Below are 25,841 nucleotides of genomic sequence, written 5' to 3'. Positions count from 1 at the left end.
CATTTTTTGTGCAAAATGTAGATGCAATGAACATGCAAGCTACAATCTGCCCAGCTTGGTAGACATTAGAAAGAACATTTAATAAATTAAGCTATAATCTAGATACAGGGCCCAGTTAGTGTTCCTCTGAGGAAAACTCTCTTGACAAGCTGCAAAAGGAATGAAAGGAGAACAGCATTAGCTGACAATGTAGTGCAAGCTAAGACCGTTCTCCAAAGAGTGCAAAGAAAGCAAACTCTTAAATGAGCAGATAAAGCTGACTGCTAACATGTCAGTACCGACACATCTGAGCGCTTAGGAGTTAAAAACCTTTATGAAACAAATAAAGGATCAATAAGAAATGCATTGGGGAGGGGAAGAAATTATGAAACCAATACACCAATTAAGAAGCATATGAGTTTATGTAGAATCCTGCCACACAATACTTTGACAGCAATTCAAAGTGACTGCATGAAGAAAATGGAATTGATACATTTTTTTTAAAAAAGCAATGCATGTCAATTGAAGCACATAAACTGAACAATTTTATTGTAGGAACACTCATTGTGCACATTCAAAGAATGAACAAAAACATGGAAGGTGGAAGATGTACCATCGGAAGCCTGCAAGGACTAGTAATATGTCCTTTTTCATCATGTCATATCCTGCCTAGGCAGGACACTAATAGGAGTTAAATATTTTCAAAAACCCACCAACATGGGAAACTAAGAGGTAGAGGTTTAAGAAATAACTCTTAGATGATCTAAGGGGGAGAGAGGGGGCGGGGCGGGGGCAAAGCAGAGCAATGTATTACTACTAAAGGCTCCAAAAATTGGGGACAACAGTAATATTAAAAGCAGTCTAAGAACAACAGAAAGCAGGTTATGATATGGCAGCACACAAACTAATGTTCTAGAGCAGGACAAATTCCTCTGCATTTCTAAACATGTAGCTGGAATACTGTAATAATAATGACGATGATCAGTGAAAAAAACACAACATGAGGAGAGATCAGAGAACTTAGTGAGATTATTAAAAAAAAAGGTATCATTTAGATAAGATTTGATTTGCTAGCCATGGAAGAATATAAAGAAATTGGCTATTTTTTCCTAGGTCATTATTCAGGTGAAGCCATTAGCTCAACTAGATTTAGTTATTAAGAAGTCCACATGTCAGGTTAATTGAAAAATTATCCAGGATATTTTCGTAAAATGCAGTGTTCAAATATGAAGTAAGTTCATTTAAGAGCAGACTTTAAAAAGTATGCACTAGATTTGAGAAAGACACTTTGAGCACAAGTTACTTACATTTAAGTTTAGCCCTTAAGTGATTACATGGAATTGTTACAAGTCAACAGTAAGTGGTTTATAAAATGTAATTTTATTTAATGTTACTTTGCTGTTACAGAGGGCATAACATTTTCACAAGGCTTTTTTGGGACTACAATCAATGATTAGCAACACACAATAGTGGTCCAAACTCTCTAAATAACAATCACTGGACAAACTTGACACCTTCTCACATGTGCACAAACCTGCATGGAAAAGTACTAAATTTTATACTTGGACATGTGAACTTCAATTGGTTTTCCCATTCCAGTGTATTAAGAAATGACATGCACTTTAGTCCGCCAAAAAGCACTGCCTGTACTCCGGCAGTAACATGCTGCTTCTAATACATAGTAAAGTGAATACCAGAACTACGAAGGCAGGAGTGTAAGTGAACTTTTATTGGGAAGGGATATTAACTTAAACAGCAGCAACTGAAGATTAAGAGAAGCTCCTGTTTTCAAACACACAAGCTTCTGTATTACATGATACAGGAAGCAACTCAATTTGTCATTTTCCAAACTAGAAATGCTCAACTTGATCTGGCCCAATACTTCCACGTTCCTACTGAAAAGAATACACAGTAGCGTGTGAAAGTCAATTATGGAAAGGAAACCCTGCAGAATAAGAAGGGAATGTGGAGAATTAAAAGCTAGGTGGAACACTCTTTAGTTGCAATTAACTACATTTTCATATCTTACTGTAATACAAAACACATTCAACTGGCAGGAACTGGTTCAGATTTGTTTTTAAATACCAGGTACACTTTAGTCTGCTACATAAGTGTTTGGAAGTTACTTATGTTTATATGAAATGAAGCTATTAATACTTTTCTACAGCAGTAACCGCACACCAGGAAGGTCAGGACAAACACAAATCAAGGAATGGAGTTTTCCCAAAGCTGCAGTGTGAAAAGACTATAAATTGATTTCCATACACATGGATGGGTTTTCTTTGCTATAGGAAATCCAAGTGGAGCTATAAGGAATGGAGACGTGTAAAAAGGTTTCTTCAGAAGGAAAGGGAGAATGACGCCCCACGTGCAGTTTAGTTTTCTGCACCTTCTGCAGCATCACATTCTTCTCCTGCACTGTCTGATGTCCATAACTAGAAAGAAAAGAAAAACAGTGTCAGCTTTCAGAAGCGCAGCTTTACTTCCAAAAAGGGACAACTATTGACTGTACAGAAATGATAACGAGTTAAACTCAAGGATGCCTACAAAGTACCAGTGCACTGGAGCTGTACAACCCTGGCTTCCAGTACTTGGTCAGAGAGAGGCAACTGGAAATAGTTCCCCATGCACAGGGCACAACCAGCCATGCACCTCGGGTACTAGAGGCCGAGCAGTGTTCTGACCAGGCCCAGACTTGTGTGCTCAACAGCGAGCTGTCACCCATCCTAGATCATTCGACAAGTCTGAACGGTAGCGTCATAGGCACCATCAATTTCAAAACCTGCAGTCTGAATCCTGAAAGTGGAAATTACTACTGTGGTTACTGAAGCTAAGAATTTTACAGTGCTAATAAAAGACATTTCTACTGAAGGATTATTGCAAAATAATAAATGTTGCTGTAAGCTTAAATGCAGTGAATATCCAGAGAGGATAATCCCTAAAAAATTGCGTTAGTTACATGTTTTAATAGAATTTAGTGCTTCCATTAGGCACTTGTTTAAACAGTTAATCATTGTAATACAGGCTCAAACACGAATGGATTTTATTCTTAATATATTGAAATTCCGGATCTTTTCTTTTAAATGAAAATCGGGAAAATGAATAAAGGAAGCTGCACTGGATGTACAACAGGAAAGATGTTTTGTTTCTGAGGAGGTCACCAAAAAGTTTGAGTAAGCGCCCCTGACAGATCATGGGCTACTATTTTTCGACTCCTTGTTTTATCTTGCACGTTAAAGATAGCTGAATGCACCTTCTCCTCCACTGACAAGGGCAGCAAACAATGAAGAATGTGAACTATCCAAGCTAGATTACACAGCATGAAGTCGCTGACATCAATGTACACTATATTCAAACTAAGTTATGAACATGTATAGCAGGGAAAGTAGCCCAAATCAGTGCTATGTTTTGTACTGGAGCAAAATAAAGGGTTTGTTTCATGACAAATTCAATCCAACTAAGGTAATACATGGTTACAGAACCAGACAGCACATGAAAAGGCAACTTACTGTTAGGTTGTCTCTAAGCAACTGCATGATGAGAGTACTGTCTTTGTATGAGTCTTCGTTCAGTGTATCAAGTTCTGCAATAGCCTCATCAAACGCCTAGAATAATTAAACCATCTTTAGTCTTTCTGTTAACTGATCATTAAACAACCAGAAGCTAAACCCATTAGTAAAGGTAGCTTAAGAAAAAAAAAGCAACATTAGAAGTTAATGACCTGAACTGCTCTATTTGAAACAGAAGCATAATAAAGGCATAATAAAAGCTTGTCATGATGTTGAAAATTTAAGTCACATTGTAAATACAAACTGCTTGTACCCCATTCATCCCACTAACAATATAAGCTTGGAAACTAGATACATTAAATAGGATCATTTCCTGCATAAACTCTAGGAAATAGAAGTTCATATTATTTTGAGCATAAACTCTCTTCTACTGTCCCTGCACGCATACAGAAGAAAAAAGTAACTTACTGTCTTTGCCAGTGTGCAGGCAAGCTCAGGATTGTTGAGAATCTCATAATAAAATACAGAGAAGTTAAGAGCTAGACCCAAGCGAATTGGATGTGTTGGCTGCATCTCCTTCTTGCTGATATCAAATGCCTCCTGATAAGCTCCCTGTGAGTTTTCTATTGTTTCTGTTAAAAGCATGAGAAACATTAAAGTTTTGGTTTAAGATAAGATTACTTAAAGTACGCCATTAGTAGGACACTGAACAGTCCTCTATTTAAGCCCACTCTTAGCAAAACACCGCACTTACTTTAATCAAGGTAATGATTTTAAACCCATTTCAAGTACAGTTGCCACACTGACAAAACGCAGGGAGCAAAGGTATTCAACAGAGAGATACACAGAAGTTAGTAAATACAAACATCCAAGATGACTATATTACCTCAATGGCCTTTGATGCTTTAAGTACAAAAAAAAAATTGGCCCTACTTCTTCAGGAAGTTTGGAAGGCGCATCCTGCATGTTCCTGACAAACTGAAAGTCTGCCTCCAAAACTTTGGTGTAGACGGGTCAAGATAAAAAAAACAAGGTCGTGCCCAAAATAACTGGGAGAAACACCACAGAGAAAAGTGGTTACCAGGCATGGGTAAGTACTTTAAAAATGCTACATATAGCGTCTTCCAGATTGTCTTGCAGTAGATAACCGAAAGGCTGAGTTGCCCAAAACATGCCTGCAGAATAGAATGAGACTGCAGAAAAAGAAAGGCCATTGTCAGAGCTCAGAATACAGCTCTCCAAGGCAGCTGATGCCATAATTGCTCTAGAAAGTGCTGGAAAAAAAGTTTGGTAAGTAAAATCTGTTAAGTATTCAGAAGAATCACAGCACATACTTGGGTTTTTTGCAATTCACACTGTAAGGAGTGCTAATGGACTAATTTTTGTTGAAAACAGGTGAAAAAAGGCAAAAAACCTAGCAAATGCAGCAAATAGATTAGCTTCTAAGTATATAAAATATATTTGAAGCTGAGAAAGTAAACAGATGCTTAGAGGCAGAACTTCAGAAAAGCTTCAGGTAGAACTAGAAGTTTGTGAGAAGTCAAGCACAAAATATATGCATGGTGTTATGCATAAGCTGTAACTTCCCAGCAAAACACTAAAATCTGCTAATAAGGTTGTCACTTCCTCTTCTCCAATAAGGACCCATATCAGCCTGCATATCACCTCAAATGCCGTCTTTTTAGCCAAGACAAGCAGGTATTTCTCTGCTCAGACAAGCCCACAGATTTATAACTGTTGCTTGAGACAAAATATAAACCAGATTATCTTTGTGAAAGCCAAAGACAAGTTGTTGTCTCTGCTACACTTGGACCTGCTGTTGTCATTCAAATCAGGCAAAGGGTTAAGAATTCCTGAAAGCAACTCATCAATGCAAAGACTTTTCCTCCATTTTGTATATTTTCATCTTTCAACTTAAATGCTCTTACAATACAAGGAGACTAACAAAGCCTTTATTTAAGTGACAATCAGCTCTGTCCTCCCACTTTGCAATTCAATCGGTTTAAACCAGCCAACACTGCCAGACGCCCAACCCAAAGGGACAGTCCCTGCGGCACTCTGCCCGCTCCAACAGTCCATCTCCTTTCTGTGTCAAAGCATCATTCCAGGACGAATTTTAGTTTATTATGTAGAAATGTATCACTAGTTTATGCCATACCAAGAGTTTTTAACATCACAACAGTACCCGGGGGCACCTTGCAAGACAGTTCTAATACTTAATTGAATACATCCTCTGAATAGGGATTTAAAATACTCCCTACACGAGCTTCCTGAGGTACTCAGAACCACCTGTGCACATGTTCTAACTTCTAGGAATGTTCTACGTTCTCAGGATGCCCAGTATCAAGTGACAGGACCAGCTGTAAAGTTTTCCAGGCCTTTTGTGCTGGATCCAAAGGGCAAACTAAAATTACGGGGACAGTATTATTCCAGTGAACATCAACCACTTCAGGAGTGCAGCTTACACTTCTTCGGATAGTGTACTGACCTACTAATTTTGTTGCTTCTTTATAAACTTAGGTGACTACAATGAAGTCTGCTTCACACTGATATAGTTAAAACTTACAGATCAACAAGACTCCATCATGGAGTAAAAAAGGTTATAGGGACCTGTTTACTTTTCCTCATCAACTTTATTTTAGTAAAGAAATACAACCAACATTAAATATGTTAGCAGACCTTCACCTAAATTGTTTTCTAGAAATCTTGAATAAGCATTATGGAATGACTATCCAGAAATTTAGGATAGATGACAGGAACACCAGCTAAAATTCCATGGCATACTATGCTTAAGGTCTATTTAGAATTTTACTCTCCATCTGTATGAACACTGGAGACTTCCAGTTGAAACGTAGTTTTTCCCACTCGGCTAACTCAGGTGAATTCAGAACAAGTTACTTGCACACGTTTGTTCCCTTGCCCAGGGCTCAAAACTGAAGTTCATTGGCTATTAAAGGCTTGAAGACCACAAGGTACTTACGTTTTCTGTCATCGCCACATGCAACTTCAGCAAGGTATCGGAAGTAGTCTCCCTTCATCTTCAGGTAGAATACCTTGCTCTCTGGATTAGTTGCATTAGCTATTAAATATTTGTCCAACAGCTCCTGAAACAACAACAACAAAAGACATTGACATATTACATACAGTGTTGCATTCAAGTTCAATGTAGTTTTCATAGAATCATTGAATTGTTTGGGTTGGAAGGGACCTTCAAAGCTCATCTAGTCCAACCTGCCTGCCACAAGCAGGGACATCTCCAACTAGATCAGAGTGCTCAGAGCCCCATCCAGCCTGGCCTGGGATGTCTCCAGGGATGGGGCATCTGACACCTCTCCGGGCAACCTAGGCCACTGTTTCACCATTCTCACTGTAAAAAGTTTCTTCCTCATGTCCTCTCTCCAGAAAGCTTGGATGGACTCAAATGTTTGCTAGAAGGAAAAAAAAGTTTTAAGCGTGCATCTATCCAAAATGCTCTTATTTAAACAAACCATGTAAAGGCAAAAAGCTATCCATTGATATGATCAGTCAGCCATCTGATCAGACTGCAGAAAAAGTACCAAGAAAAGGTTTACTAGTACATAGTTTCAGAACCAAGTTTACTTTCAGGATATGCACTTCTCATTTCAAAAACATTGTTGCAAACAAGTAAGCTTTTACCAGAAAAATGAAACTTTATGCAGAAAGTATCAAAGCTATTTATAAATAAGAACTTATTCCTACTTCACAGGAAAAAAAAAGAAAAACAACTCTGCTATTTTTTTGTATAAGTTGCATTGATTAGACTTGTGATAAGGACTCTCCTGCTCACCTACCAGAGAGCACCAAGGACTCTAACCCATGTAGTTGGTAGCCAGCCCCACCAAACCGTGCCAGCCCCTGGCTGGGCAGTAACCCCCGCTCCTTCGTGTTCGCTGCTCCTGGGAGAGCTGCACAGAGCTCCGCTGCACAGAGCTCCCCACACACGCTGAGCTGCTGCTCACAGCTGCCCCTGCTCACAGCTCTCCTACCTGATCACCAGAGAGACGAGGAAAGGTTTACAAGCCTCCGACAAGAGGCGATAAGTCTCTCTCCAAGGCTGCAAGGCCTCCTGGCCCTTCTGAGAGAGGGGTGAAGGCGAAGGAGAGAAGAGGCACAGGATTTTCCCCCAGGAAAGGGGGGACTTCAGAGAGCTGACGAGGAGGAGAACAGCTCCTGGCTGACCTCCTTGTCCCTGAGGCCCAGCCATTTCACCCAGCTCACCACCACAGCCTACCCATGTTCTCTGGAGCTGAGTAAGTTCCAACAGACCCAAGGAAACCCCACAATACTGAGTGCAAATTTACACTAAGAATTTCAGTGATAGAGATCTACATTCAGTTACCTGGAAAATAAACAGGTCATAAAAGCAGCAGAAAGTTTCCACAAAGCTTGCAAACTGTGGCTAGTTAAGCAAGATTTTTGTTGCAGGAACATGTATCCAAATTCATGAAGCAGCTACGAATAAAATGTTTAAGGAACTGTAAGCTTTCTGGGCAAAAACCCTTAGCATTTTAATTAGTGACTGTAGCACTATAATCAAAACGAGCTAATTTTAGACACAAATCTACTCCCTATGCATACCGTCATACCATTATTACTTCCTTTAATAATCAACAGTAGCATAGCAACCCAGCTGAAAGCATTTACTCATTCTAAGTCCACTTGAGGTGTTGGCGAGTATTCTAAACTGACACTTGCAGTAGGGTACTTCCAATTGGGTGAAAAAAGCATTTTTGCATCCACACGGTGTGCTTAGCATGGATGCAATATTGCATACCGCTCCACAGACACGTTCCCTTCAGAGATTCCCCCACCAAGGCATTAAGAACCAGTAAAGAGTTACAAGTGCTCTTATTACCACCCCAGAGAAAACAGCGGGAGGGTAAGATAACGAGCCTGACATACCCTTCCACTTACCAAACGAGAAACAGACATTTTTAGGCCTTTCTGTAAGGCTAGAAAACCACTGCCAAAGACTAGATACTGGTTAGTACGGCATAGGGATAAGTAGGGGATTTGTCTAATGGTTTAACAGTGAAGTATGCCAGGGCTTGAGCAAGCATTCGAATGGTACACCTCACTGGTGTTACGGAAAAAGCAGCAACACCTTAGGTATATTTTAAAACAAGAGTTAAGACATAGTAGGCAGACTGATAATACAATCCCATACTAATAACTGTTATTTTGCATAAGTGATTCCCACCCTACAGGTTTCTGCAATGAGCAAAACTTCACATTTTGGCTCAATGTTTTCCCGATGCTTTTCTCCTATGACAGATGTCAACGCCAGCCATAAAAGCACAACACTACACAAACCATTTTCAAGTCTCAGAGATGATAATCCAGTAATCTCAACACAGAAGTTTCATTTTACAAGAAACTGCCCAGAATGATGAAAGTTGACATGTAATACACCCGAGTTTATAAAGGTTCCTTAAATCAGTCGCAATCAAAGAGTAACTACCAGCCTCTAAAGCAATCCTAGGGTTGGGATTGCATTAAACAGCAGAGATGTGATTTATCCGTGTCCTCAAATTAGATGTGAAAAACTATGCTAATCTAAAAATCACTGACCAGACAAAGAGAGATACATTGTACAGGATTTAAAACCAAATATTTGACAAAGCTCTATCTTCATCCTGAAGGTGCTGCCTCCAATACACAGGTTTGAAAACTAGTGGTTTGGTGCGTATTTCTGAGAAACTTAGAGGAAAAAAGTGGATGCTGGGAGTGAACTGTAGTTTTTCAGACAGCCAGGAGTGGGTTATGTACGCTATGTTATTTTCCAGGCGTCCCTCAGCTGGAGGAGCTGAGCTGCCCTGTCAGCAGCTCCCACTCCCCGTTCATCTCCAGGGCCCCAATCCTACCACAGCACATGGTACAGCAGAGACCTGCGCCTCTGCCAGACAGGGTGGAACATCCTCGCTCTGGACTTTTCGTACCCGGTTTGGGTTTTTTAGTAGCCTTAAATGGAACAAGATCTCATTTAGGATCAGGTAGAACAGAATATAAACAGAGTTTCAGTAAAGCTAATTATTTATCTAGCCAGGTGTTATCTTTCAAATCAATAATGTATTTGGTACATTTAGTGAGCCATTCATCTCAGGACATCATCATCATTTCTTGGAAGGCATCTTACCCTCCCTCTAGCAGACAAAATGTTGGCGGGGCAGTGAGAGCAGACAGCGCAATAAGCTCAATGATTTACTTTACTGTGTTGTGAGTCAGTAAAAGCCAGGATAACTCAAGATTTCCTACATCTGTTCTCTGTCTTTCCTCACTTGGGCTTTTCCACCTTTCCTCTGACAGCAGGCAGCCAGGAATCCTCATCTGAAACATCAGCTGACAGGAAGCAAAATGAACAGAGGCAGCCTGCGCAATGAAGCAGACCTCAGCTAACCTCCGAATTTATTATGATAAATTTCACCTAAAGAGTGACAGGCACTGCCACAGGTGTGGTTCTGTGATGAAGTCAGTTAACACAGCAGCCTGCCATCCATGTTCACACACACAGACATGCCCACCACTCTTTTTTTTTTGTCAGAGGAAGTTATATATCAAAATACAGCTCCCACCATCATAAAGAATTGCGACTGTTGTTATCACCTTCTAAAGCAAGACCTGAACAAGCACCAACTACATGCTCTACAATGCCAAACATGCCTCAGATGCTGCCATGAAAAGACACAAGATGTTCAAGCTGCTGGCCTGCCCTAGTGGGTGACCCCCAGAGCCACGAGCAGATGCAGGAACCAAAGCTCTGTCCTCAAGCTGGTCCCTTCGTGTCCTGGTGCAGTTCCATTAGAGCAGGTTTGCACTGTGACACTTTGTGGTTGGTATCTGCTGCTTCCCCCACACTGATACGCTGTTCTCAAGTGGTACACAGGTCCTCCTGTAGCACGACAGGTTTCCCAACCCACTTCTCATTAGTGTCGCTCATCCATCTCAATTTATTTCTACCTTCACAGTGTGCTAACACTCTTGCCATCCTAATAGTATCGTATTCTCATATACGATATTCTTTCCCCTCCTACAGAAAGCAGATTTATTTATTTATCTGTTAAAGAGATGCCAGCAACAATGGGCTACCCGTCCCTGGATGAGATCCGCAGCTGCCTTAAGGAGCTGTGGGGAGCAAGCTATGGACCTGGCATCAGTCTACTTCCTCCCCCTTTAAAGCTGAAATTTTATTTTTTTAATTTTTCCTCTCCATTGGCAGACTTATTTACATGCCAAGAGAAGGTTACATTTCAATTGTGGTTTTGGATCCCTTTCCAGTTCCACATTTGTCCTTTCTTGGTCTCTTTTCCCCTCTGCTTAAGCAGGAACAAGGGTTGGACATGTAGCTGTAGCATCAGACCATTGCAATTAACCTGAGCATCATCTGCTTTCAACACTTCCCCATTATTTCAGCTTTATGAAAAGCAAGTCCTAAAGGAATATACCGGAGGTATCTTTACTTGAAGTGCCTGATGCAGACAAAGCAGCTCCCTGAAGACGCAGCTTCTTCATAATTATTTGCTGAGTGTGCATCCAGCCAGCTTCTCCTTACATACGTCGTGCACATATCCATCCCCTCCAATTCATGTACTGGTCCCAGCCCACATGTGCTGTTACCTGTTTTCAGGACAAGCCCTTCTTTTAAAAGCTGACAACGAAGCAAGAAGTCCCCCCAACCTCTCCCCACCTAAGCCTATTTTAAAAGGCAAGCCTGACAGAGACATCAAGTTCAACCACAACATATACTAAATACTTTCTGTACTATTTAACTATGTGGTAGGCTCAAGTGGCAGAAAAATATCACCACTGTCTGATCTGTGCTGTTCTCTCTTCCCACATATTCAGCTATAAAAAAAAATTGACAGCAAAGATGAATTAAAAGGAAAAAAAATTGAATGTCAAATTGAACTTTGAGCTGCCTTTGGCACTTCTGCCATTAGAATTGGACTTCAGTAAGAAAAGCGAATATATAATTCTCGGCATAAATTCCAACACCATTAGCTAATAGATATATTCCTCACATTATCCATTCAATACCAGAGTATGAACATGAACCAGGTCAGCTCCAGAGATTATCTACTGATCACAAGTAGTCTAAGGTCAATTTTCAAAGCAAGCTAAGATATATCACATGCCTAGGTACAGACAAAAGTTCTCAATGTGGTAAACTGAAGTAACTCAAAATATTTACAATGCCACCATTACTCAGATGTCAACACTTATGACATGTTTGGGTCACATCATCAGCACCAAGTTATTTAATGTTATGCCATCAAAAGACCGATCTATATTGCCATTTGCATTTCTCACCAGCTTAGTATGGTGTATCATTACTGTTGCTCCACCAGAAGGAAAAAAAGTAAATATAAAAGCAACCATCATAAACAGCAATGCTCTCCAGAAGATCGCTCCAAAAATATAAACTGGTTAAGTTGCTGCATGATGTTTAGCAAGGCATGTGCTGATGTTCAAAATTGCTGGCACAGAGTTTTGTGAATAAAGTCAATATAAAGTTGAATTTTCAAGTCCGACTGTTTCAGCAATATTCTTGAGCATCTTACTTCAAGTCGTTTAGAACACTTTATTCCAACACCATCTTTCATCTTGTGGGCATACAATTTTAAATGCTGTTCTTTAAAAGCAAACATCGTAACAGTTTGTGGGAAGTAATTTGTATTTGCAGGTTTTAGTAATTTAAGGGGAAGTCCTTTGCTGGACTTTAACTCATGACACAAAAAGCATCTAGAAAAAAGAATATGCAATAGTATTATTCCTTTTTTATACAAGACCAAGCTAATGAATATCAGTGCATTTAATATAAAAGTATTTTATATTCTTCCTCACCCCATGATGGAAAAAATTCAATGATAAATCAATTATTCAGAACCTCTCTGCTGTCCAAGCGATGGACAGATCTGCCAGCAAAGGAGGTGCTACCATTCCGCAGGGTACTGATTGTCAAAGATCTTGCAGAGACCAGATTAAGTTTTTTTTGCCATTTCCTAGGTGTTCCTTCCCTTCCTGAGCTGACACTGAATGTTTCCTATTTTGAGCTTTGAAGTGCTTGCTTTTTTCTTTTTTTTTTTAGGGGATATTGAAGCTAGCCACCAGAACAGATGTTACATGGGTGACAGCAAGGAACTCCAACTACTTAACGTTGTACCTGCTCATAACAGCACACACCTATTGGCCAAACCCCACAGAACTAAATGGTCAGATGCAAGTGAAGACCCTGTTTTGAAATAAACCTATTTTGAGACAAGGTTCCTTAAAAATAATGCACATGCACAGAGTGCAAGTCAACACCACTTTTTTTAGCAAGTTAACTCACCACCCTGAACATGGATTCAACGTCACAGTCTCACCTAGAAGCTGAGCAGCTTGCATCCAACAGACACACTCTGCAGTGTGTGACACTACAGAAATTCAGCCACAGCTGCAGCGTGCAGAATACTTGGAAAAATTCTTCAGTCTTAAGTATTTCTGAAGGTCCACCCAGCTCCAATATGAGAAAAATCACCTACAAGCAGCATACAGGGAAATGGTTTCCACCCTAACTGTAGTCAAAAAGTAAAGCTAAGAAGTTGGTGAGGCAGCTCAGAACACCACATTCCCTTAATACTAACTGTTAAATGATAATTTAAACACATTAGATGTTCCAAGGTGTTTGACAGCACAGATGATCAGTGTAGGCTCAGACCTTTCAATAAGGCTTCTACTCACAAATGACTGCCTGCTTTAATAGCCTAGTAAATTGGCATTAAGACTTCTCGACTATTTCAAGTATAATCAGTCATTCCAAAGTCCACAGTATGACTCACTGCAGCTTAGGTGTGTTTTAACATTCAGTGGTTGTTTTCTTGACAGGAAAGGGAGAGTCCCCTGCTGCAACAGTAAGATCACTTTACTTTCAAAAGTGTAATTCAGCAGAAGTAAGTTCTTCATCCTTCTGGATTCAAGCTCTATTAATCAACTCCTTTTGGAAGAACATTAAATAGTTTTCATACAGACCTCTTAAGATCATTAGTATTTCAGTTTATACATTGAGGAAAATATGTGTGTGCCTTTCCAGAAATGGCATGGCCTTAAGATAACCTGATGAAACACTGTCAAAAACAGAGACAAACGTACCTGGCATGGAAATGGAGAGGGTGACCTAATTTGTCTTTTCCATTTGGTTCTGAGTCTTAGTCTACATAGTTTTAAAAACTGGCAGTCAATATTTAGGATTGGCCCTGAATGAAGTATCTGGAATCACACTTAACAAACGCATTGGAAGCCTGAGCTGCAGCACATCTGCCCACACTATTCCCACCTGGGGCTGAGATTAATTTAATCTAGAATTTACATTCACCAGTTACATTTCTCCTAAAAGAAGAAGTTAGAAAGTTCTGTGGTCCCCAAAGAACTATGTAAGGCAGGAACTAGAAGTGTGTGGAAATGCAAGTTCTCACTTCTATAGATTTTCATCAGACAAAAAAAAAATTAAATAAGTAAAAATCAACAATCCAGCAAATGTCAAAGAATTGTTCAAGTTTTTACAGAAAAGCCTGAAGTTTTCCAGTTTCCCCGTGCCAAATGTAGAAATGAGTCTTCAAACAAAAAGTAATTACCCTGTTCAATAATTATAATTTTTTGCCATACAACACAGCCAAAGGCTTTCAGGAAAATTTTCTTAGTATCAAACAGATTTATCTCAAATTGATTCTAATGAACATTCTTCCATGGTTGCATTTTCTGTATTTCTAATTCCTGAAAATATGTTCTTTTCCTCTTAATAAACATGCATTAGTGACATCAAACTCTTCCCTTCAGAATCCTGACTGCCTACAGTTTCTTCCAGCATCCTCCATAATACAATAGAATCAAACAAAGAAGTCTAAATTTGCATTTAAAAATATTTCTATGCTCTGCAGCTACCAAAGCCCTGAAGGTATGATTAAATGATTGACTGAGATATACCCAGACTAACAACAGTCAAAATGAAAAACAGCATGCAGGAGTTATGTGGGTTTAAGGTACTTTGGCCTCGTGCAAATAACTGATTTTAAAGCCAGCCTTTCAACTCTGGAGGGCCTAGAAGTTTCACTTGCCCCAGTTCTGGTCTGTTCAGGAGCCCTAGATCAGAGGCTTGTGACCCCCCCCAAATCCAGAAAGGTAATGAAACAGACGCACTTTCTTCCCATCACTTAGTGCAACTGGAAAGAGCCCTTTGCACTGCTCAACTTCACCTTGAAGGAAACCCAGCAATTATTTCATTCAGTGTATTAGGAATGTGCCAGTAATTTGTTATTCTGCAAATGAGACAACCTACAACAATGAAGTCCCAAAAACAAGTCAACACTTTGGATAACCTTGTTGTAACAATTTCTCAGAGCAAGTGAAACTTGACTTTCTTGCTAAGGCTCTGCTACCTACTTTCCTTTAAAAAAAAATTCTGCTTACAAGAATCTTGCAAAATGTATTCAATTTCAGAACAGAACTTCCCGCAGAAGTTTTATTCAGGAAATATGAGGCTGGCAGTCCGATAAGAATGTATGTAGTGTATTCAGAAAATGTATTATCAGGGCAAATGGAAAGTTTTCCATTTCCAGAGCCTAACATGACTCCTACATCCAACTACTTTAGTTGATGGATCACATAATTTAAAGGACAGAATAAATGTTGCTAGAACAAAGAATAAACCTTTATAAATGTAAATCAAACCCTTGGTTCCTTTAACAAAGTAAAAGAAAGTAATAAGCAAAATCACAGCTAATTCAGGACTTTCTAATTCATAGGTCTTTATATCTGGTATTTTGGTGGGTGCACATGTGTGATGGGTTTCACAGGATGTGAAACTCAGCACTTAAATTATTTTTACTGCCTCCTATGTCTAAGTGCCCAGTATGCATTAACTGTTATTCAGATGTACAGTGTGAAGTAGCAAATTACAAGCTTACAAGTCAGCTGTATGCTCAACTGGAATGTTCTGGATGTTGGTTCTGACAACCTGGGAAGCAGAAAGGACAAGGAGGAACCTTGTCCAATGAACTCGGTAGAGATATATGGACTAAGTGCCTCCAATGCAGTGTTCAACAACAGTTTTACTTACCTTACCTAGTTAGGCCATGACACAATTAGCTTCAAGTTTATGGTCAAGTACAAAAGCACTTAAACAGCAACTAACATCTAGGGGCACTAAGCCGTCACTCTCAAAAACGAAGAATATAAAACTAAAAAAGGGGCAAGAACTACACAAATAAGAAAACACTGATTAATCAAGCACACACCTTCACCTACCAAACTTATAAAGAAATTATATCCATGCAGTTTTACCAGCCCTCCCCCCGCCATTTACCTCACTTCCCACAAATCAGGTATCTCCCATTACTGAAAACAGAATGCCATGCTTCTGCACTCATGCAGAAATTGGTACAATCTATTGCTTTAATAAGGCGCTAAACAACCCCAATTTGTGCCATCATAAAGAAATCAACTACTAATAAATCTTCGAGCTCGACTGTGTTCTTTCTTCATCAAGTTCTGTCTCTCTGATACATAGCCTTCTACATTTTACTTCAAAAAGGTATCGATCATATTAGTATCTAAGGTAGCAGAAATGCCTGCGAGACAACTGTCTAGCAGGTAAGCATGACGGTGATTTACAAAATCTGTTAAAAGCTTCACTACATTAGCAGAAAAATAGAATTTGTGTCTTTGTTGTCCAGTTCCACCTAGTGGGCACATCCTACTTTCTCAAGGCCACCCAACCAGTAACTATGTACATTTAGAATTATTAAATTTCCTCGAGTACAAGTGGACTGACAGATAGTATAGATGGAGCTTTAATGCCCTGACTACAATCAGGCTAGTTAATCTATAGCTTAACCTCATTAAAAAATTGATTTGACACTGGAGACAGATGAGGCTTTGGCCACCCCATTCTCAACAGCTGGTCACCTGTATCAGTACTATCATTTCCTATTTGCAGTGACTCCACATCCTGCTTCTCACAGGATGTTAACATTCAGGACAGACCTTGCAGAGCTGGTAGGAGCTGACTTTGCAGAAGTGCAATTCTCTGGTGGTCATTTCTTAAACTTTTAAGAACAGACAAGCCGTTTATTTTCAGGTTTTTCTACTTCCAACAGACCTAAGTTAACCCTATTCTCAGTTTTACCTCAAGACGGAGATAACCATACAAATCCAATCAGTGATCTAAACTCATCCCAGTAGCTTCTGAAAAAGAAAAATGACACCGCACACACAAATAACATAATGGCACGAGTTTTCAGAACCTCAGACAGAAAGAATACCTTGCTGCCGGTTATCTTGTATCCTTTACTAGCTTGCTTGCATGTTTTAGAAATTCAGCATCCAGTTGCAGATGGAGTGGGCAGCAAACAATGACTGCATGGGATGGAGGCCTCAGCTACCAGCAGAATTCTTCCAACTACTTTTAGTTGGGCTTTAACAGTTTTCAGCCACCTCAAGAACCTCAATGCATTCTAGGATTTGCTTCTGCAAGTGCCAGTCCTTTCTTAGAAAAGGATTCAGTTTTCCTTGCACAAAAGTGTAGTACTGCAGCAGCACATTCCAACCAAGGGCAAAAACTGATGTAAGAGAAGGTACAACTATGAATAAGTCAAGTTCAGATCGTGAATTTAAATTTAAGTTTCGAGCATATTAAACTAGAAAAGATTCATGCATTAAGTTCCACAATTCTTATCCTGTGCTGAACATTTGCTCGAAGTTGTGCTAAGAACACAAAAGATAATCAACTCTCTCCCCACATATTACCTTTCGTCAAATAGATGACTTACTCAAAATTCTGGATTTGCCAAGAGGTAACGTTCCCAGCCTAAGGCCTGGCTTTGAGTCATGAAGCAGCTAGTCCTTTTAGTCTTACTTTAAAAGGATGAGTCAATAGCACATGCTTTCACTTATGAAAGGTAAAGAAAGTGGTAATTGAAATGCCGTCCACTGAAAATAGGAAGGCAGAGAAAAAGGATTCATAAGACATGAAACTCTAGTAAATTGTTCATATAGCAGCATCAAGCTGATGCTTACTGAATCTGCCAAATTTCTACATGTATATAAAAATAAATATTTCCATTTTTGGTAGGGCAAAGGTAAGAGTAGGGAAAAACAGGGCTATGGTCAAAGCTTATTCATCATTTGACATCAGATGCTTTAACTGACACGAGGAATCTATCTGCTGCTGCAAGAAAATACCAATTTCACTTTCAATGAAGCTATGAACTTCTGCTGTTGAAAAAAAAGCTGCTTTGAACCTTACTGTCTAGTATGGGGATTTTTTTTTTGTTTCTTTTTAAGTGATTAACCTTAGAACTACATCTACAAAATCGATAAAAATCAGCAACAGATATACATTTTTGCTCTTGTTTTTATTAGCATTTATCGTTTCTTAATTATGCAAAGCAGAAGTAGTAGTAACACTGCAGCCTTGAGGGGGGAGGAAGGAAGGAAGGAAGGAAAGGGGAGCTGGCAAGAGCAGCACACTAATACACGCTTTCAACAATTAACACTGCAATCTCACAGAAGATCAAACGTTTACAAGCACCCTCTCAACCTTTAGACAGTAAAAACTGAAATAATATACACCTTACAGCTCAAGACTATTTCATTGCAGGCACTGCTGCAGGGTACAGAAAAGAATCCACCGCACAAGTCATGTTACTGTTGGTCCATTTTTAAAAGTTCACGATGCCCTTGCTCATTTCTAGAAAACCAGACACAGTGCACTGTAAAGCTGTTCACAGAGGACACTGTAAAAATAGATGTTTGGAAACAACTTAGAAGCCTCATATATGTAAGTTTTCTAAGCAAAAACTTATAACATATTAAAATAAACTTTTAAGTTTCAGCTAGAGACATAAGGAGTATGTAACCACCAAGATACAATTGTTTCCAAGCTCAATGATTTTAGCCATGGCACCTTCATCAAGTTTTAAACTGTGGGCAAGTAGTTACCAAATCTCATCTCTACTGGTCTGTGACAAGCTCCAACAACATCAGAACCTAGAAACTCCACATATGCAGAGTCCTACCAAATAATACATGGAAAACCCCCCAAGTTGCAGGTGGAGAGTGAACTGCTCCCAGGCAAGGGCTGGTGTCGCTCCTTCACACTATATCTCTCCAAAGAATGAAGGAGACTGAATACAACATGAGTTATCGCTATGCAGAGGGACTGAGGCTCTCAGAAAACCCAGCGGCTTGATCTGCTCCCTCAAAGAAGTTCCAATTCAAAAGTTACCTTTTTTTGAAAATCTGATGTCACGGAACAGCAGAGTATATATACAATAAAGGATTAGTCTTGTACATTCCATCTTCAAAGTTTTACATGTTATTTCACTAATTACGTGAAAGTTGCTGCTGCACCCATCCCTTCTGTTATCTATGTCTTGAAATCACTTAGAGAATATAAAGAAACACGAACTTTGTGCTCAGAGTATATGAAACAACATAGTTCAACTTTACCTTGAAAAAACAGTTAAGTTGCCAACCTATTTCTTTATTCAGGGACAAGAGAGTTTCAAGAACAGTTTCAACTATGATTCATAAAGGATGATTCAATATTAATTTTCTACATTATCAAAGAACTAGTCAATCAACACAGGGACTTCAATAAAACCTCCTAGTGTACCTTTCAAATATAACATTCGTGCAAGATGTTTGACAAAGTCATACCATTTCTTCATGAAAGAGCTACTCTCAGACAAAAGGCTGGTCATTTAAATTAAGTTAAAAAGGGTTCAGATCACATCAACTCCTACTTGCAAGATAGGCAGTTAAAGAAATGTCTTCACCGCCTGGCATGATGGAATATCTTACTGTGACCACTGATGGTGGTTGTATGTTAATTAAATAATTAGTAAAAGTTTTATTTTTATTTATGTATCTTTCTATATATCTCTATATAGATATCTCAAGATAATTTTGGATGTATGTATTCTAGTGGTTATTAAATTTAAGTTCCTCATCAAACCATGCCCTAAAACAATGCTGTACCTGATCGGCTTGAAGCATTCTTTACAGGAAAAAAAGTAAATGCAGATTCAGTGTTGCTGCCTTTTTAAATCAAAAATTACCAGTAGTTTGTAATGCTAGCACAAGTATTGCTAAACGAAGGTTTCTATAACAGCAGATATACTTCACTTTGAAAAGCTCTGCCAAACCAGTAATAAAAAAAAGCCTTTTGAAAAAAACTGTTAGTAGTATGACTAACAGCAGTCACACTCCACCCAACGCATCCACCCTTGCTAAATCAAATTACTCCAGATGACAAGCAACCTTTCCATACTACTTGCCAGCAGTTGTTTCGGTTTAGCTGCCTTCCTAGAATTCAAAAAGCATCTCTGAGATTCACCTTAAGAGATCTAAAAAAGCTACATGCAGTTACTGTAGTATTAGTAAAGAAAAAATTATCAAAGGAGGAGTCAAAACCACTTTGTGGCTCAGCTTTAGGAAACCCGTCCTTTGTAGCGCCTGCACATTGTGAGTTCCAACAGCTCGGCTGCTGACTCACGGGTCATAGGAGTGGTAGCTGGAGGAGGAAAGGGAGAGAAGCAGAACAGAACGTAACTGGACATGGCCATCGAAGGAAGAGTAAAAAAAAAAAAATTCGGAAGGCCTGCAGCAGATAGCTGACATCTCCTGCCAAAGCAAGGCACACCTTGGCCAGCAGCGCAGAGGAGGAAAAGTACGCACAGCTGTAGGTTTCAGTCCTCACTACTGCCTGTTGCCTTCCAGGCCATCGCTGAGAACAGAGGAAGACTGGAATGCAGGGAAAAATCGTCTAGCACAGGAAGAGCTTGCTCTTCCTACATCAGCAGCTTGCGTTAGCATGGCTATCAGGCTACCTGCTGTCCACCATTTGATGCGACTGGAATAATTTCAGTATAGACACTGCGTGAAATGGCTCGTTACCTTTATCATCCAGACACGTTCAATCCCTCTGTGGAAGCACAAGCTTCCTGTCAAAATGGCACAGCAACCAAAGTGAGATTTTATGCATAACCTTCTCCTCAGGAACTAGATTTGGTAGAAGGACAGAGGGAGATTAAGAAGTCTGAAGAGCGGGCTTTATGTTGAGGTCCCAAGACATTATTCCTGAAGTGGGACGCTGAGTAGAGGAGATCGAGAGCAGTGACAACAGGACGAGTGCCGGCATCCCATCACACAGGTTCTAGTGAAACTCTTGTCACACGAAACAGGGACCAGTGCTCTAAACAAGTCACATCATTTTCACAAAGGTGAAAGTTTTACAACTTAACTACACTTATGAGTTAAAGGAATTAACTCAACTGATTCACTAAGCTAATAGATTTCCAAATGATTTTTCAAGCAAAGGTAACTCATTTTGACTGATTTAGAAGGAAAAAAACACCAATCTAGGTGGCAGGCAGCATGCAAGGAAGCATATAGGTATTTTCAGAACCACCCAAAGAGGTACTCCCTTGTATGTGAGCCAGAACACCTAATCAAGAAGCAAATTCAGTTACTTCCAAACCAGTCAGCTTCAAATTCAGGTCTCTGAAAACAATCTAGGATACGTTTACCTCAAAATTCTTTATTTCCTTGTAGACTTGCTTCTTCCTGTTCTCATGTTAGCAATACTGAACACACACAAAAGAAGTGTAACAAAGAGGAGCAAACAAACCACTGAAAATTACCTGCCACACAATTACTATTGCATTACGGACATGCAGCTTCCTGCAGCCACAACTCCCTGGTCACATAGAGCAGGGTCCAGCAGCCTCCACGCTGCTGACACGCGTCTCTTCAGCTCCCACTACAGTGCAGCATGATTTTGCTATCGACAGCATCTGGTATCCTGCTGCTTGTACAGAAATGTAGTCCTGGGCTTTGATGCGTGCTTGGGGTGTCACACCTGTCTTCACACCTCTGTTTTACATTATTCCATGATTACTGCAAATTCGTCTTAAAGATTCCCCTGAGAAGTCAGTTTGGATCTGACAAAACCCATTTCTACATATCTTAATTTCCTGTCTTCCACATCGGTGTCTTACTTCATAAAATCATATTTTATATTAAAATAATCCTCAAAATGTCTCTTAAAGATGCCTTGAGAGTATTTTTCTTCACGAGAAGCAAACGAAATGCACACCTGGTTACTTTAAATGCTTTAATGGGTTATTAGCTCTGATCTGAAGAAATAAAGGGGTTTTCTCATCTTCTTTTCACCTTATCTTATGAATAGATAACCTTACTAACCACAGCAAAAACAAGCACAAGGCTAACTCCCTGCATCTCTGCAACTGCCTCACAGAATACTGCATAAGGATCACTCCATCCAAAAATGTACTCCAAATATACACTCAAAATTGAGTGTGTATCTCAAATACCTCTACACACGAGGCCCACACCATAGTGCAGATGATCTTCATCCTCACAGTAACCCACACAACAGCTGCAGAAGTTACTGCACTGACTTCCCCTATCCAACGTAATACTTCGCATTATATTCTCCAGCCAAGTTCCCAGTCTTATCCTCCAGTACAGAAGCACAAATTATCTTAGAGGAATAAAATAAAAACACAGAAGAAAAAAGGAAGTCCCCACTCACCAACACAGTGGTGCAGATGGACCTGAGCTCAGACTCCACCTTCTCCCGATAGTCCTTGATAAGCTGCATCTTCTTGTCACTGGTGTCTGTCTTCTGCTCAATGCTAGAGATGACCCTCCAGGCAGAGCGCCGCCCCCCCACCACGTTCTTGTAGGCCACTGAGAGCAGGTTGCGCTCCTCGTTGGACAGCTCAGCACCTTGCTCAGTTACTGCCTTCATGCAGGTGGCCATATCATCATAGCGCTCAGCTTGCTCAGCCAGCTTGGCTTTCTGGATCAACTCGGTTTTATCCATGGTGGCTGGCAGCGGGGCAAGAGCAGTATAGTAGCAACGGCAGGAGAAGCTGGCGATGTCACACTCTCAAAGCAAGAATGCACCTCACAACCTGCCAGAAAGAAGACAGTAACCATGACGCTGGCATAAAGCTCTACATAACATGATTTTACACCACTCCTCACAACCCACCAAAAAAATCAGGGATTGCAGTGAGCCTCGCCTCCCCTTCCCCATCTTCAGGTGCTTCCCATGGCGAGACAGACTGCGGCATCCTGCCCTTCCACGCAGGGTCGTGGGGAGGCACTTGTCTCAAGGGTCCCCCCATGGGAAAGCACGGCCTAGAAACCCAACTGGAGAAGGCTCGCTCAGCGCCAGCCAGGGGACAGCAGCCTGCACACCGAGAGCTGGAAATAGCTGCTTTTCCATCAGCGCGGACATTCTGTCCTCACACTGCGTTCCTTCCCCGCCTTATGTGAACACATTAACACAGTGTCTACCAGGGCCTGGAGGAGGACACGCCGCCACCAGCCAGCCTGGGGACCCTTGTCCAAAGCCCCGTGTGACACAAGCCCTGCAGGCGAGAGCTGAAGAAAGGCGGATGCCCAAGCCAGGGCAAGCGGGAAGAAACAAATAATAAAGGACCGAGCCGAGTTCGTCCCAGGGGAGACACAGCAGGGGCTGTAACCCAACGGGCTGGCCGGGCGCGCCGGGACCCGCCTCCCTCGGGCGCCCGCGCTGCGAGCGGGGCCGGGGGAGCCCGGCGCGGGCGGGGCGGGGCGGGGCGGCCCGGGGACAGCCCGGCGGCACAGGCCGCTTCGCCTCCTGGCGGCGGGGCGCGGCGGGGCCCGGGCCTGCCCGCCTCCCCCCGGCGGCTGCGGCGGGAGTGGCCGCAGCTCCGGCCGCGGAACGCCGACCCCGGCCGCGGCGGCCCCGCACTGCCGGCGGGGGAGCGCGGCGGCCGGCAGTGGGTGGGGTCTCGGCCCCGGCGAGGGCGGGGGCCAGGGGCGGCCGCGGCCCCAGGGACGGCGGGGGGCGCGGGGCCGGATGGCGGCCGGCGCTGCCCCCGCGGCGGCAGGGCAGAAAGAGGAAGCCGGTGGCCCCGCCGGGTGCGAAATGGCGGCGCTGGATGGCTGCGCCTCCCGCTCCGCGGGGCTGCCGAGCGCTCCACGCCGCGATCACAAAATGGAGGACGCGGCGGCAGCAGCTGGCAGCGGCCGAGCGGAGCCCGCGCCCGCCGCCGGGACGCGGCACCGCGCTCACCTGAGTCCGCTGCGCTAGGCCGGGCCGCGGGCGCCACCCGATCGGCTGCCTCGCTCGGGGCTGTTGCGAAGAGAAAGAGCCGCTCCCGTCTCCGGCGAGAGCCAGCGCTAAAGGGCGTTGGCACAGGCAAGCCTACCCGCTGCTCAGCCCGCGCCCACGCGGCCAATCGCAGCCGGGCCTCCGAGCCCGGCTCCGCCCCCCCTCGCCCAAACAGCCAATCCGAGCAGAGCGCGCTGCCGCGGGGGCGAGCGCAGGCAGGGCACAAGCTCGGTTGGCCCGTGGGCTGCGGCTGGGGCCACGGGGTTTCCTCCAATTAGATCCAGGGTGAGATGACGTCACTGTTGCCATGGTGATGCTGCTACAACCCCCCTCCCCCGCTGCCCCCTCCCCCGGCAGCGCGGCCCGGCCGCGGGAGGGAGGGAGGGAGCGCCCCGGGGGAAGGCGCCGGCCGAGGCGGTGCCGGCGGCGGGGCGGAGGGGGCGAGGCGGCCCCGGCGCGTACGTCGGCGGCCTCGGCGCGTACGTCGGCGGCCTTTCACCGCCCGAAGGGGCAGCGGCCGCTCTTCCGCCTGCCGGTGGCCGCGCCCTCGGCCCGCCCCTCCCCTCGGCCGCCGGCGGGCGGGAGCTCCGGGAGGAGCGGGGCGGCGAGCCCGGCCCGGCGGCCCCGAGCGGATTGGGTATGTCCGGTGCCGGCCGCGGGGCTGATGCGGGGCGGGCGGGCAGTTCCCGGCCCGCCTTCCCGCGGCCGGGGGCTCGGCGCGGCCTGTGCTGTCCCCGCTGTGCCCCGGCCCGGGGCGGGGGCGGAATTTCATACCCTGCTCCTGACACGGGTTTTCTTTTTTCGCAATGGCAGGTTCTGAAAAGCCGTTTCCAAGTGAGGGTGTCTGCGCTCGGCCCCTGGGACAGTGGTGACAGGAAAGCGTTCCTGGAGAGTTCACATTCCCGAGGCCCCGTGCAGGGGAGGCAGGAATTTCAGATGAACAACAGTCAATATATTCACTTTTCCCCCTCCTCCTCTTGATTGCACCTTTATTTTCAAGAGGCCAGGGATAAGATAAACACAGACTGGAATTTTAGGCCCATACTGTGACATACGGGTAATAAAATGTTATCCATCCATTAGCAGATAAACACGAGGCGCCTGTTGCCGTCCGTATGTCCCGAACGCTGGCTGAGCGGGTGCAGGGTTGTGTCTGCGCTCAGGCTGCCCGGCTCGCAGAGCACACGGTGGGTTTGTGCTGCTTGTCCCAGCGTTCAGCGTACAAAACCCAGGCATGGATCAAATGCATTGCGTCTGTCAGGGCTCAGCCTAGTTCAGGTTCTCGGGTGTCTTCGTGCAGTACTGAGTGTCTGCGTGATGAGATTTCTCACCTTTGCTTTCAGCATCACCAAATATAGTCATGCTGAGGAACTTCAGCATCCAGATGGGATGATGAATTCTCTTAATCAACCCCAGGATGTTATTGTCTCAACTCATAAAGCTCTTGATCTGTGTTTGAACTGGGACTGGGATTATGTACGTGGACATTTCATCTATGCTGTGAACAAGCCACTCTCTTTGTCATTGGTGTTTGGGAAACATTCTGTTATAAAAAAGGAGCTATTGATAATACCCTTTTCAAAGTTAATGAAACTCTTTCAGAATGCATTATGGAAATTTATTACTGTACCCCAGAAATTACTGTCTTGGTAACTTGCTACCATTCAGATTGCCTTTTTAATCTTATTTGTCAGTAGGATACTCTGTCATTTTCACCAAAGTCCCAAATTATTATCTTCATTTACACATTAGGTAAAGACTAAAACTGACCAATTGTGTAACAAAACCTTTTCCGATTAACATCATGTCTCCATCAGAGATAAAACTAACCATTGCACCTGTATGGCATGGATGAGCGGGTTTTATTTGAGGAAGGACAGCTGACCTAACCAAGCCTACCCCCTCAAAAATAGGGAGGACGTTAGGATTAGCCTCATGCAATTTAAATCACATCTCCCACCTACTGAGATGTTGCATTAAGAAGCGCACATCCACCTTAAAGTTGGAAAGTGCTGGGCACAGCAAATCTGTGCGCACAGAGCTGTGAGACGGATCCAGACTTAACCGCACGCATGATGTAGAGTCCAATGCACTTGTGCAGAGCAGCTGCGTGGCCTGAGCGTCCGGCTTCAGAGCTACAGCGAGCGGCAGCTGCACGCTTTGCG

At 42.8% G+C, this 25,841-nt stretch overlaps 1 protein-coding gene across 1 annotated transcript; it reads right to left on the bottom strand.

Annotated features, from left to right (window-relative positions):
• Positions 1 to 382: 382 nt before the first annotated feature.
• On the bottom strand, positions 383 to 23,771 carry YWHAQ (tyrosine 3-monooxygenase/tryptophan 5-monooxygenase activation protein theta). Its single transcript, XM_065632505.1, has 6 exons — positions 23,638 to 23,771; positions 22,102 to 22,486; positions 6,469 to 6,592; positions 3,957 to 4,120; positions 3,489 to 3,584; positions 383 to 2,414 (listed from the first exon to the last, which is right to left on the bottom strand). The coding sequence occupies exons 2-6, from the start codon at positions 22,393 to 22,395 to the stop codon at positions 2,355 to 2,357; spliced, it is 738 nt and encodes a 245-aa protein (XP_065488577.1). The 5' UTR covers positions 22,396 to 22,486; positions 23,638 to 23,771; the 3' UTR covers positions 383 to 2,354.
• Positions 23,772 to 25,841: the final 2,070 nt, after the last annotated feature.

The sequence above is a fragment of the Caloenas nicobarica genome, chromosome 3 (assembly GCF_036013445.1).
Source record: "Caloenas nicobarica isolate bCalNic1 chromosome 3, bCalNic1.hap1, whole genome shotgun sequence".
NCBI classification, from domain to species: domain Eukaryota; kingdom Metazoa; phylum Chordata; class Aves; order Columbiformes; family Columbidae; genus Caloenas; species Caloenas nicobarica.
This window is presented reverse-complemented; position numbering and strand designations above follow the sequence as displayed.

What these genes read in the sequence shown, in the direction of transcription:
- YWHAQ (XM_065632505.1), bottom strand. Translation starts at nt 22,395, where the DNA reads ATGGATAAAACCGAGTTGATCCAGAAAGCCAAGCTGGCTGAGCAAGCT. An exon ending in ATGTGGCGATGACAGAAAAC is followed by an intron (nt 4,121 to 6,468) that starts GTAAGTACCTTG and finishes TGCTTTTAACAG; the next exon opens with AAACAATAGAAAACTCACAG. An exon ending in CCTGCACACTGGCAAAGACA is followed by an intron (nt 3,585 to 3,956) that starts GTAAGTTACTTT and finishes TAATTATTCTAG; the next exon opens with GCGTTTGATGAGGCTATTGC.